General features: G+C 44.4%; 2 protein-coding genes across 3 annotated transcripts in view; one reads left to right on the top strand and one right to left on the bottom strand.

Annotated features, from left to right (window-relative positions):
* Positions 1-11,859, top strand: part of PLBD1 (phospholipase B domain containing 1) — a 36,265-nt gene extending 24,406 nt beyond the window's left edge. For both annotated transcript variants that reach the window (XM_042889783.1, XM_042889784.1), the window contains 6 exons: positions 771-915; positions 7,259-7,459; positions 7,568-7,708; positions 8,720-8,905; positions 9,760-9,866; positions 11,184-11,859. In XM_042889783.1, the coding sequence (XP_042745717.1) occupies positions 771-915; positions 7,259-7,459; positions 7,568-7,708; positions 8,720-8,905; positions 9,760-9,866; positions 11,184-11,351 (948 nt within the window). In that variant the 3' untranslated portion in view covers positions 11,352-11,859. The remainder of the gene's footprint in view (positions 1-770; positions 916-7,258; positions 7,460-7,567; positions 7,709-8,719; positions 8,906-9,759; positions 9,867-11,183) is intronic.
* Positions 1-13,374, bottom strand: part of LOC122190075 (activating transcription factor 7 interacting protein) — a 152,651-nt gene that overhangs the window by 39,201 nt on the left and 100,076 nt on the right. The gene's annotated exons all lie outside the window — the stretch shown is intronic.

Here is a 13,374-nt window from a genome sequence, read left to right as displayed (position 1 = left end):
GAAGCTGTGGGCCACCATGATAAAATAGGAGGCATTGCTTTCACAACAGCCCTCATAAAAGAAGTTTACTTAGTGTTAGCAGTGATGTTCTTGATAGCTTTCCAGTGAGAGTAGTGATGGATTAAAATGCTTTGAATGTAAACGTCTGATACATCGTGGCTGCAATTAATTTATTCAGCTAAAACTATCAATAACCTGGGCAGTGTACGGAGATCTGTAACCCAGAGCAAAAATATACATCTTAAATTGCCTACAGCAAGAGGTTTGAACTAGCAGTAAATCCTAGAACCAGGGAAACTGTTTAAGATGTACTATCAATATGCATTTACCTTTTCAGAATAAATGTACTTGCATTTTGTTCTGTACTTCATAATTTCTCAGAGGTATTTACAGAGAAAGAGAATGTTCTAAGTTAATATTTGATATGTTTGCAGAGAGCTGATTTGAATGCATCAACACAAGTATTCAAGAGTAAACTGGGGAAAGAAAACATGTCTTGTGACACAGGTGTCCTAAAAAGACCTAAATTGTTTAATTTTGAACAATGGCAACTAATTATTTGAAAACAACACATGAACAGGAATTATTTCCAAAGGTGTCAAAAATTCATTGTTTAGTGCACAGTTAAATGGCACAAGAATCTGCTCCTTCTTGAACAGTGCAGTTTGTTAAGCTACTTAAAACAAGTTGTTCTCCCAGTTTCTTTCAAATACAAAACACACAAGGTATAATAGGACCTGAAATGGTTCATCATTCTGTTTGTTTTCCAGGTTTTACCTGGATATGAGAACATATATTTTGCCCATTCCAGCTGGTTTACATATGCAGCCACACTGAGAATATATAAGCATTGGAACTTCAATATAGTTGATCCATACACTAGCACCAACCGTGTCTCATTCAGCAGTTACCCAGGTAATGTCAAAAAAAAAGACATCTCACAAGCCACTGAGAGGACAAAATGTCTTATCCAATTTTCAGTTTGGAACATCTTGTATTTTTTGCTGTTGGTTAATCACATTCAGCTCTCAGAGCAGTACTAGTTGAATATTCTACTACTTGCAACGCAGGCAAGCTACTTTAGATCTTGCTTTGTGTAGTGCAAAGTCATTTCAACTACTGAACTTCTAACCTTGTCAATGGCATTCACGTGTCTGGTGATAGTGCAGTTTTGAACAGTTCTGTGTAGCACTGTGGCATGACTGTTGCTTGGAGATTATCAAACAGTAGCTGTTAGGAATTGCAGAGACTTCTTTAATGTTGGGTGAGCAAACTTCCAGTCGTTTTGTTCTCCTCTTGCAGCTTCTTTATTAATGTGGCAAAGGGGAGTGTTTTTACGCGTATTTCATGTGTCAGAAATATATCCAGCAAGAACACTTCCAATCCCTCTTGGGAAGATTAGGCAGGAAATAGTATTCTCAAGTTTCCTGAAGAAATTGCCAGCACTGAATATTTCAGTGGTATAACATGTACTCTAAGCAGCTTAGCGTAGTACTGAAAAACACGGGGAAAAAAACACAAGAACAAATGTAGGACTCTTTGTATGTGTCAGCAACGCATACGTTTTTAAAGGTGGAATTTCAAAATAAAAAATTGCCAAGCACTCAGTCTTCAACTTTTTAAAGCAAAGTGTGTGCAGTAGGAGGTTATCTGATTCTGATGAAATTGTATTGGCTGATGGTTTGAGTCTGTGCTTTGATTAATTACTGTACTTGCCTTCCTGTGGAGGCAAGGGGTTCTGACCTTCCTCAATTGATCCACAGGAATATAACTTGTTCTGTGATTTTCACTTTAAGGAAGGAGTTAGAAGAATTTTGGCAAATGTTTGTAAAACAAACAGCCTTTCAGGAGCATGGAGTGTCTGAGGAATTTCAGTGCTTTTCAGAAGGAATTTTGTGGAGCATGTGTAACCTGGTAGGAAGTAAAGGCTGTAAAGGCCTGAGCTCTCTTCATCACCTGAAAGTATCAGAGGTCATTCTGGATCTCGTAGCTCTCAGAAAAAATACTGCTGTGCATAGTGCTGTTCTTCTAGAGAGTGTAAACGTGTTTTCTAGCTACTGCATACTGTGCTGTGCTGTAGATTCAAGATTGGGATCAGGATCGGCCATGCAGAGTGACTTTTATTATTATTTAATATTACTGTTTTGTTAGTGGGTGTATATGCTGATTGTGTTATTCCTTTTGTGGATTCTTAATGCAGAGTGAAATACTTATGTTTTGACAGGAAAATAAACCACACTGTATGGAAGGTACCTGAAAATCAGCTGCTGCTGTGCTAAAATGATCTGAGTCTGTTTGTTACTGTACAGAATCCCAGTGTGCTTCCCTGAGCCTGGAGTCTGCAGGGACTTGTAAGAGAGGGCTTATTTTGAAGTTTGCCAGTTCCAGCTGGACTCTGACTTAGTGATATGGTGAAGTTTACTTCTACCAACAGAATTTAGTAAGAGCTGTTGCAAAACATAGTTCCCATGGCTGCAGTGGAGTTTGAGAGAGCTGTGGTATGACAAGTGCACTCGCTAGCCGCCTAATTACAAGGCAGCACCGCAAGCTAAGTGAGCACTATCCACTGACTGCAGCAAATCAGGTTAGCTGTGGGTGTAGCTCACAAACGTGCAGTTCTACGGAAGGTGATCAAGCTGTGAAGCCGCTGGCCTGGTAGTGACCTCAGGACATCATGCAGGAAGGAGGGGACTGAGAGGTTCCTATGCTCTGTGTTATAATCAGATGAAGCTGTAGATTTTCAGGGCATCTGACTATGGAATTCACAGGCCCTGGCCATGGTTCAGCTTGGCCATTGTACCTTCTCCCTGCATGCAAGTTCTTGCTCTTCTTCTCTGCCCTGACAGGTACTATCTGAGACATTTTTACTGGTTCTTGGTAAGCTCAACTGAATAATACCCTACCCGATCCTCTTGAACATAGAAGTAGTGACTTTGGAGGGAGACAAAGTGTTAAGAGGCAGGTTTCTTTCCGGGCCTTCAATGACAACTGAGGAATTCATAAATTTCTGTCACCTGGTAGTCTGGTTATGAAGTAAAACTGTCCAAAAGCTGTGTCGGAAACACTTCAAGGAGATGCTTGTATTCTGAGAAGGAATGTGCCAATTCCCTGATTTCTCCTGGAATCATGGAGTAAAATTTTTCAGTTTATTTACTGATTTTCAAAAGACAGGCAAGATTGTGAAATTACACTGTAAAAATCTATTTGTTATTACTCAGTTTTGAGGATCTAAACCTATTAACTAAACATGATGTAGAACAACTTATGCATTATGCTACAGCTGTAAGGCCTTGTGCTTCCTCTCCTTTGTTGAGACTCAGTAGATAGGAGAACAGCCTCGAACTGCAGAGTCCATCTCTTCTGCCCCAGCAGTTCTTGCCAGCATGCTCAAACCGTGCTGCTTCAGTTTGTCTCCTTGCTGCTCTCCTCCTCGCAGAGCAACGGTAGCACTGGGGGAGTGGAGGGGGGGGGAGAAACTATCATGTGGGAATGGGAATAGTAAGCCCTGCTTTTGGAGAAGGATTCATCCACCTGCAGCTCATTTCCATGCTAATCCTAAACCTCACTTGAACCCTTGCTCACACTTTTAACTTTCTTTTCTGTTGAAAGCATATGTAAAGAGCTACATGCAGAACAGCTGTGCAAATCTCTGGAAGGGAGGAATGACTCAACTCTGACATCAGTGTTCTGTTGAGACTTTAAGTACGCAATGTAGCTAGTGAGTTTCTTCACAGCAGAAAGATACAGGCCATGTTATGGTTATTCACAGCTGTTAGTGAAACTATGCTCATTTGGAGGGATAACAAATGTGATGCCATGGAGTAGATAGACAGGTGCAGGACAAGTCCAGTAAAACAGCAGAGCTAAGAGCAATCAAAATGCCCCAACTGTGCAGTCACTGTTCTGTACTGCCTCACTGAGCCATAGGAAGTAATGAGCCCTATTAGCTATTGAAAGTTGTTGGTTTCCTTGGGCAGCAAGAGAAGATAGGTTTCCATAATCCCCATCTGCTTGTTGTTAGTCTTGAGCCCCATTTAGAAAAGGGAACCTACCATTTGGACCCAAGCATGATGGGTTGGATAGTGACCCCCTTTTTCTAGATGAGCTGCAGTCTTGTTCTGTTTCTAGTTGCTCAAACACAACAATTAAGAACTTCATAGCAGCTTTGCACCTTTGGCCTGCTGTCAGGATCTTCCTTGGTTGAGACAGGCATGAGATAGCACAAGGCCATTCCGATGCATGGCTTTGTGCTGTTGAGGAAGGATGAAGAGGAAAGATGTCCAAGATGTCCTTGCTTTGAGGAGGAACAACACATTGAAAGGGCATTAGGCCTTGTATTCAGTGGACTGGCAAATTCTCCTCTGCTCATGAATTTTGCCAAACTATTTCTTGCTTACCAGCTCCCTTCAATATGTACCTAAAACCTGGGGATGAGCAGGGAAAAGTATCTGATCCACTTGATGGCTCTGTTATCTCATCTCTGGCATGGTATGTACTATTGCTTAGTGCCTGGGAGAGGTTTGCAAGTGAAATGAAGCTGGCTGTGCAGTCTTGGAAAAGCAGCTCCTAGTGGGAAAAGCAGCTCCTAGTGGGATTAAGAAAATTCAGACAAAGAAGGCAGCTCCTTTCCCACTGTTAAATGTGCCTGTAGCCCAGAGCAGTGGACATTGTGGCCAGGAGCTACTCTCATCCCTGGGAGGTAATGTCTAGACATCCTGTCTCTGACTTTCAGACTGTAATACTGCACCTTTCTGTACACCAATGAGCACAACGACCTTTTAAAATACCAGAAAAGGGGGATGCCATCTGGTTGATAAAGCAGCTGCTACCTCTTTTGGAACAATAGCTATCAGGAGCATGGTACCCCTGCATGCTATGCAGTGTGCTCCCCAGGGAACTCTATGGCTCAGATTTCAAAAAGTGTTTTGTTTTGCTTGGCTAATTAATAGTACTGTGAGTGAAGCTCCAGACTCTAGAAACTTCGGTATTCCAGAAACTGCATCTAATGATTAGGGCCCTGAAAATGCAATCAGAAGTGCTTTTATTTGTTTTTGTGTAGGAAGAGTCAGGTCAATTGAAAGAGGGAGAGGGAAAAAAAAAATTAAGATTGAGAGTAACTGATAAAAATGAGAGATGGATTTACAGAGAAAATATGTCACTGTTATCTCTTTGTACAGTTTACCTGGAAGACAGTTTCAATTACAGCAGATTCTTGTACATGGTGAAAAAAAATGAGAAGGACATGAGGATATCAAATAGCTCTTGATATCTATAGACTTCACCTGGGTTTATTTTTGTGGCTGTCTTTGTCCATGGTAAATCTGTCATACGTGTTTAACTTCCTGTTGCCTCAGGAGTGCCTGTACCCTAAGTCGTAATGACATATGTTGTCTCTGGATAATTGAGCTAGTAATGACGTATCACGGACGGCACATAGTATTGTAAAAGCAGTGCAGGAGGAAACTTGGTAAATAGTAAGGCCTAGAAATAAAAGCCACTTTTTTTCAGCTCAGTTTAGCTTTGCAACTTACAGAATCTCGGAACCCCTCAGTAGGGGCTGGAAGGGCCCTACCCGTGTTGGTCACATGGGACCTACGGTAGGTAGGTCATGTGGGATGTATTGTTGCTTAATGCCTGGGTGAGGTCTACATTAGAGTTCACACTTCAGTTAATTCAGCTTCTCAGTTTAAGTTGGTTTGAAAAAGATGAAAAAGCTATTCAGTTTATTTTGAAGTGGGTCACTTAGCGCTGGTACCCACATGGGCATTGGTGCTGTGTTGGAATCAGTTGTTTACCAGCTCCATTTCTGTTCTCTTTGGACAAGCACATGACTTATTATGCAACAGCTTATCTCTGGAGTAGATAGTTCTTGGTATAAAATAGTCCGACAGAGCCAGATTTAGAGTGTTTCCTTTCTTGTCCTTATTTACTTGACATAGTTTTGCTATTTGTATGCTTTATTTATTGCTGCTGTTTCTGAGAATAAAGTAGTAGGACCCACAGTCTGCCAGGGTGCTCTCCCTGTTCTATACCAGTGTGTCTTTAGAGAACAGGTGACTATAAAGTATATTTTCCTGGACCTGTTCTGATTTGAGGTCTTGGGACTTAAAAAAGTTTTTGCTGAAGTGAAGCCCTTAAGCATTGCTGGAAGGAGGTCTGCCTTTTGGTGAGAGCCAAGGACAAGAGGCAGGACTGAGTTGTTTTTCTGGCTCTCACAGGTTACTGGCCTTGCTTTGTTTGCAGAGCGTATTAATGAGGCCTTCTGTAGATGTTGCAGTGGAGTGTAAGTATTAGGCTATTACACAATTTTAGCATTTCGTACTCTTTGAAAAAGAGTGATGTCACTAAAAGCTGACTAGCAAGAGACCAGGTTCTGGATGACTTTTCCATCAGCAGCTCAATTAACCACATTTCCCCAGCCTGGTGACTGCCAGCTCTGTATCCTCTGGAGAATCTCAAATTATTTCTTCTTTGTAAATAGTTGCCATGCTACCCATGGCTTTACAGCTGACATTTGCAATTCTGCTGCAGTTGGGACTAATGCTTCTATTGGCATGTAGCCTGGGAAGGGATCCTGCTCAGAGTCATGGCGGCATTGAGTTCGGCTTGGCTTTCAATGGCGACACATCGCAGACAAGAGTAGGTAGAACTTTCTCTCACATGCAGGAGGTACCTTGTAATTTGAGTTGCCACTGTTTCTTGGAGACATTTTTTAGAATAGTTAGATTGGAAAAGATTAAGAAGAAAGACTTTTCTGCTTAGCTCATTTAGTCCAGAGAAGATTCATTCAGAACAAAGAAATAAAAAACTCTGAAAACTGGTTGATGAAGATTTGTTTGTGGAGTTGTGTTACTTTTTTTTGTGTGTGTTTTTTGTTTTGTTTTGTTTTTTTTTTTGTTTTGTTTTTTGAAGAAACTTCTTTGTTAGAAACAACCACTTGTACACCATGTAATTCCTGGAAATAGCCACTGCTTGACATGTGAAAGGGAAACAAGTGGGAAAATGTGAGAAACAAACCTGAAAACAAATGCTCCAAACAAAGGAAGTTGTGTCTGTTGAAAGCATGACAAGGGAGAAACTGTGCTGACAATGGGTGTATAGTGCTAGCAGAAATTGCCATCTCATCTTTAATATTTTTATGGCTTTATTTAAAAGTTGCACATGCACTCTCCTTTATGTCATTCTGTCTTGGATTGCTTTGTTCTGTGAATACAACAAGGGTTCAGAGATAACAATTTTTGTGTCATTGTTATTTAAGGCTTTTTAGTGTCCCTGGACGACTTTTACATACTAGGCAGTGGCTTGATAATGTTGCAGACCACCAACAGTGTGTTCAACCAAACCCTCATCAAGCAAGTGGTGCCTGAATCCCTGTTTGCTTGGCAGAGGGTCCGCATTGCTAACATGATGGCAGACAATGGCAAAGCTTGGGCAGAAACCTTTTCAAAATGCAACTCTGGTAAGTACACTTTCACTTGAACCTTGAGAGAAAGAATGTGTTCCTTCCCCCCCTCACGCTCCTTCTCTTTCCCAGACAGGCCATGTAACTCTTTGTTCTCATACTTAGGGACCTACAACAATCAGTACATGGTGCTGGACCTGAAGAAGGTCAAGCTACAGAAGAGCCTAGATGATGGTGCATTGTACATTGTTGAGCAGATCCCAACCCTTGTGGAATATTCTGATCAAACAAATGTTCTCCGGAAAGGTAATAGCTCCTGTAGTGTTTGCTGGCTTAGGAAAACCATGTCTTTGTGCTAGCTGAGTGTGCTCTGTGCATGGAAAGGGCTTATTGAACACTAGTACTGAGGTTCAAGTTAGAAGGCCTTGTGTGAACATCCCTCCGTTCCCACACTGTCATCCCTAGGTTAAGCCTGTCTTAGGCTGAATACTGCACTGTCTGCGTGGATTCTGTAGTCTTGCAGAGCCTGGGATGCAGAAGAGCTTTTCACTCTGCTTAGGTCAACTGCTTCTTAACCCTCAAGTGGCAAGTGTGCATCTACCCCCGCATCTCCTTACCCTCTGCGCAGCCACAGCTTTCCAGTCTCCACTGCTCAGTAGCGCATCTGTGTGTTCTCTGCAGACCTGTCTCCTGCTCACCCCTGCTTGCCTCATGGTTCCTATATATCTGTTCATCTCCAGTTTTTGTTTGTTTCTCCCCAGGTCTCTCTTTCTAACTGCTGCTTTGGGACCCATGCTCTGTTACGAATGTGTTTGTTTAGGAGTTTTTATTTATTCTTTTTAGTTGCCGTCTGTCTTCATTGCACGGTGCATTATTGCATCTTGGTGAGTTGGGAAGAAGGGAGAAAAGGGAGCACATTCACTAACTTCTCATGCAGCAAAGCTTGGTGGCAGGAAAAGACCTTTCCTTGCAAAGCCCCGGAGGAGTGTAACCTCTACAGGAGGGCTGTAGCTGATCTGTGTCTTTACCTCAGGCTCCTGCAAGTCTGATCTCAGCTGCTCTGCAGGATGAGTCCTCAGGGTGGAAGTCTGGGGGCGGGTTGCCTGTGTGTGTTACGCAGGGAGTCAACCCCAGTCATTCCAGTTGATCTGTTGCCTTATTTTGTTTCTTTCAAACCAGTTTGACGTGTTGTTCCTCGAAATGCTGTTAAGGCAACGCACCATGGAATATGTGTTGGGTTTTTTTTTTTTTGCTTTTATTCAAGCAAGAGTGTTCAGCTTTTCCAATTGTCTAACAGGTTATTTGTTTCCCTTGCAGGTTACTGGCCTTCATACAATATTCCTTTCCATCAGAAGATTTACAATCTCAGTGGGTATGCGTCATATGTTGAGAAGTATGGGCTGGATTTCTCGTATGAGCTTGCGCCACGAGCAAAAATTTTCCGTCGAGACCAGGGCAAGGTGACCAACTTAGAAAGCATGAAGTACATCATGAGATATAACAGTAAGAAATATATTCTTGTGTTTTGGAGCTGATCATAAAAAAGCAGTGTTAATTTACTTTTATTATAGTGAAAAGTGTTACTTAGTTTAGATTAGTTACACTGCTGTAAGTGCAGAAACTTGAAGTGAGTTTGGCTTCTGCCCACCCTTTCAGCTCCCGCAGTCCAGGAAGGAGAGTCTTCAGTAGGTAATGCTCTGCTCCGTTTTTCCCTGACAGGGTTCTTGTTACTGGATTAAAACCAGCATAATTAACTTCTGCCTAAGCCCGTCTCTCAGTACAAATAGCTTTGGATGCTATATTTTGATTCCCAATTACAGGGAGCACACTGATTACTGCGCTTGGGCATTGAGAGGCCTCTCCCAGGGTGTGGTATTGCTACTGATTGGGTTATGAGTAGCAGCATGCTCGCAAGTGTTAAGACTTGTCCTTCTTCCCTCTTGCAGCTACTGCAGTGGGTATTTGAAGGCTTTGCTCCTTCTGCTTACTTTGTTCCAGAACAGGAACAGGAAGGCTCTCACTGCTGCACTCTTTGTTCCTTGCCTCCCACTCCTTTCTGGTCTGCTTTTTTGAGGAGTCATGAAATTCCTGCAAACTTTTGTCCCATGGAATTAGGGGTGTTTGTGGTTAGAGGTGGGCAGCAGTGCCCCTTGGATGTAGAAATAGCTAAATTGACTTAGATTTGGAACTTGCCTTTACACAAGCACTGGTTTCTATCTGAAACCTGGTGAGAAGTATGAAAGCAATGTGATAAACTGTGTACTTACTAAGGGTTTGGGGACTTGAGAAGTAGAGGACTTTGGGTAAAGGGAGTCATTTGTTTCCTTTTCTTCCCTGCCTGCACCATTTCTCCCCAGATTACCAGCACGATCCTTACGCTGAACACAATCCCTGCAACACCATTTGCTGCCGAGAAGACCTGAATCCTTCCTTCCCAGTGCCTGCAGGCTGCTATGACTCCAAGGTAAATAACCCCAATTTCTGTCTCTGCCAAATGTTTGCTGCAGTCTCTTTGTGCTCTTCTCACACCTGTGGTGTGTTTTCCTGCATTGGGGTGGGCATGGCCAGACCTGCTTCATCTCTTCACTCTGTCCCAGTACTGCTCCTCACCCTGACACCAGTCCTGGTGCACTGGTGTTGCAGAGGGTGCACAGGGAAATACGCAGAAGAATGTTGTCCATGGGAACCTGTTTTGTTTAGGGGCTAAGCCCTGAAGCTTTGCAGCAGGATGAGCCTGAGCGAAGGTTGAAATGAGTCCTTACATTGCTTGGAGGAAGGTAGAGAAAATGATTGCTGCACACTCTGGGCCTCTTGGTCATGGAGGCTGCTTGGTTGCGTCCCCAGAGCCCACAAGAATGTGTCTTTATCCTCCTTTTAATTTTACCTTTACAAAAGCCTTGCTCTTCAGTGAATCACCCTGCTCCATGTCTTCACCTCTCTGCAAAACTGCTTTGAGCAAAGTTTGCCAAGGATCACTTTTTTTAAGGAAGGAAACATGGGGAAATCCTCGGACCCACTGTGTTGGAGAAAGCTGCAGTTCTTCTGGGCAGCCTGTGTGGTTTTTTCACTGCGAAGGGCAACACCTGTATGTACAGCTGTTCAGCCCTGGCATTCTGGTAGATCCTGCGAGGTCCAGCCACCTTCTTGGGGTTGAGTTTGAAGACTGGAATGGGAGCCCCCTTGGGTGCTACCAGAGCTGAATGTCTCCTCTCAGCTTGCTCGAGCCCAGGCTAGCCTGCCTGCTTGCTGCGGTGGCCAGCAGGAGCTCCCTGTTGTTACATTGTGAAACCAGAAAACTGCTGTATAGAGGTGTCTGGCAAGGGAGCAGGTGCCTTTGACACCAGTTAGACTGGGCTGGGCTGTACTGGGAGGTAATGAAGAAACAGAGTGGGGGGCTCCAGGCAGTTGTGTAACTGTGCTGCCCTTGTCTGACAGTTTCCAAGGGATGGATGAAGAGCTTAACACAGCAGAGCATGCTAGATCATCTTAGGCTGCCTTCATGGCCTTTTGGGGTGCCCAGGCACAGAGAGGAATGCTGTGAAAGTGGATGCGCTGCTCTCACCCTGGATAGTGTGAAGGGCTGTGTGTGCTTTCTGCTGCCCCTTCACTACTGCCTTTGTGGCTGAAGATACCTGTGTGCAGGGAGGAATTCTGCCTGAGCAGCATGCGTTTCCCCTTGCTCCTTTTCTTTGCTGTGGTGTTTGTTACCAAATCTGAGCTGTTTCTGCTATGGGATGGGTGCATGTCAAACACCACCCAACCATTCTGTCCTCTATTGCAGGTGTCAGATTTCCGCCTGGCCTCAGCATTCACGGCCACCGCCATCAATGGTCCCCCAGTGCAGGGTGGTCTCCCGGTCTTCACTTGGAGGCGGTTCAACAACACACACCATCAGGGCCTGCCTGAATCATACAACTTCAAATTTGTCACCATGAGGCCAATCTTGTAAAATCAGCATTGATATTCCAAAATGGGATTTTACTTTTTTTCACGGAAACTTTCATTCCTGTGTGTAATAAATCCAGCTGGATGTCCACATCCCCACGCCTTGCCTGCCCCTCTCCTGCTCTGTGTGGCACAGCACATGCTCTGCTCCTCTGGGCTGTCTGGGTGGCCCTTCAGCTGGGATGGATGGGAAACAACAGGCGCCGTGCTGCCCTTTGTCCATCTGAGCATCATCTCAGTCGCTCCCAGAGCACGAATGAACTGCTGTGCAGTCATAGAAGTGATCTGTGTCTAGACATAGAAGCTGTCTCCAGGACTGGTCTGAGCCTCGTGGCTTTACCTCTGTGCTGGCTTCATGGCTGCCTTTAGTCTGAGCAGTGCTGGCAATGTGCTGCAAGTTGCTTATCAGCGGGGAATGTTACTGTCAAAGAGTCACAGCCATGTTCTCCATAGCAGGTAACTGAGCCTTCTTAATTACATACACAACAAATAAACAGCTCTTTCCTCTTGGCCTTGACAGTCCAATTTAAACAGAGCACAGTACCACCCCAAATCATGTAGGCAGAAGTGTGTGAGGTTTTGGCAAGGGCTGGGGAAGGAAGTAGGTTACTGCATATTGACTGACACTTTGCCCTAAATATCTGGCTGTCACATTGTGCTTGATTTCTGCCAAGGGGCAAGGGAGACCAGAAATTAATAAGGCAGGTTTTGCTGAGGCTCAAAATCAGTGCAGAGAATGAAATAATTTATTTGCTGGAGCAGGAGGAAGTACGTAAGAGGCTACAGAGGGCATCTGCACTGCATGAGGACTAAGTGGCTGCAGGGGTACACATAAAATTGCTGTACATTCAGCTGTTCTGCTGTTGGACGGAGAATAAACATGATGTTCCCTTAATGCCACATATGAGCGAAGAGATAGTGCTGCACAAGTGTCTTTCCCCGAGGTGGGGGGGGAGGAGATGGCCCTACTGACAGTTTGGGGAGGATGCTGTGCCCGCATGTGCTACTCAGCTTGTCTTTGCTTGGAGCGTGTGGATGTAGTTCCTGCTGGCCCTTGATCAAGGGCAGCTGCCTCTGCCCGGTTGGTCAGTGCCGTGAGCCCTTGCTGTGACAAGGGCAGGCTCCATCCTTACAGGGCAGCGGGCTTGGTGCTTTCAGAATAAACACCAAATATGAACGCTGTGCAGCCTTCAGATGTTTGCTCCTGATTGCTGCCTTGAGGTGCATTTCCAACTCCTGTAAGTGGGCAAAGGCTGCTGCCAAGCAGCAGGCATAGGTGGAACCAGACTGGCTCTGTACCTCAGAGGACCCCACCTGCAGGAGAGGAGGTAGCCGGTGCTGGAGGAACCTGCTGGGAAGCAGCAGCTCGCTGAGATGGAAGCAGAGAGCAGTCGGAGGAATTCTGTTACTCCTAAGCAACAGGAGAGATGGTACTTACTGCCAACTTTTCCCATTTTTATATTTGAAAACAAAAAGCACAAATAGAAGTGCATTGTTTCAATATCAGTCCATAGGGACCAGTGAACTAGTCATAGCTTCCTGTGTTAGACTGTTTTTCGCTGGGGTACATGTGGATGCTTCCCTGTGCATGGATGCAGTCAGCAGCTGAGATGCCACTTCGTAAGCTCCCTTCTCACACCATGAGCCTCCTACCCTATGACAGGAATGGCCTTGTGCTTTTCAACTCAGTGGGAAAACAGAGTTCTGCTTTGAAGAGCCCTTTTCTCTGATTAAGTATTTACATAAATGGGACCTTGTGAGCCGTAAAACTAACCCATATGACACTTTTGCTGTTAATGGGTGTGCTGGGTTCAAGATCACCACATGCTTGCTGTACTGCACCCTGTCCTTCCTCCATCAACAGCCCGGCTCAGGCTGAATGCAGCCACAGCGACTGGGACACAGCTCCTATCCCTAGCACAGCACCTACACAAGCTGCAATTGTAACACTGCTTGAGCAAAGTGCTTAAGCTAATGTTTTACTGAAAGTAATGGTCCAAACTAGAGGCAGAAAGTAGACAAGTATT

The sequence above is a fragment of the Lagopus leucura genome, unplaced genomic scaffold, assembly GCF_019238085.1.
Source record: "Lagopus leucura isolate 7727_CA_CO unplaced genomic scaffold, USGS_WTPT01 Super-Scaffold_100159, whole genome shotgun sequence".
NCBI classification, from domain to species: domain Eukaryota; kingdom Metazoa; phylum Chordata; class Aves; order Galliformes; family Phasianidae; genus Lagopus; species Lagopus leucura.
The sequence above is the reverse complement of the archived record's forward strand: the minus strand, read 5'-3'. Positions and strand labels throughout refer to the sequence as shown.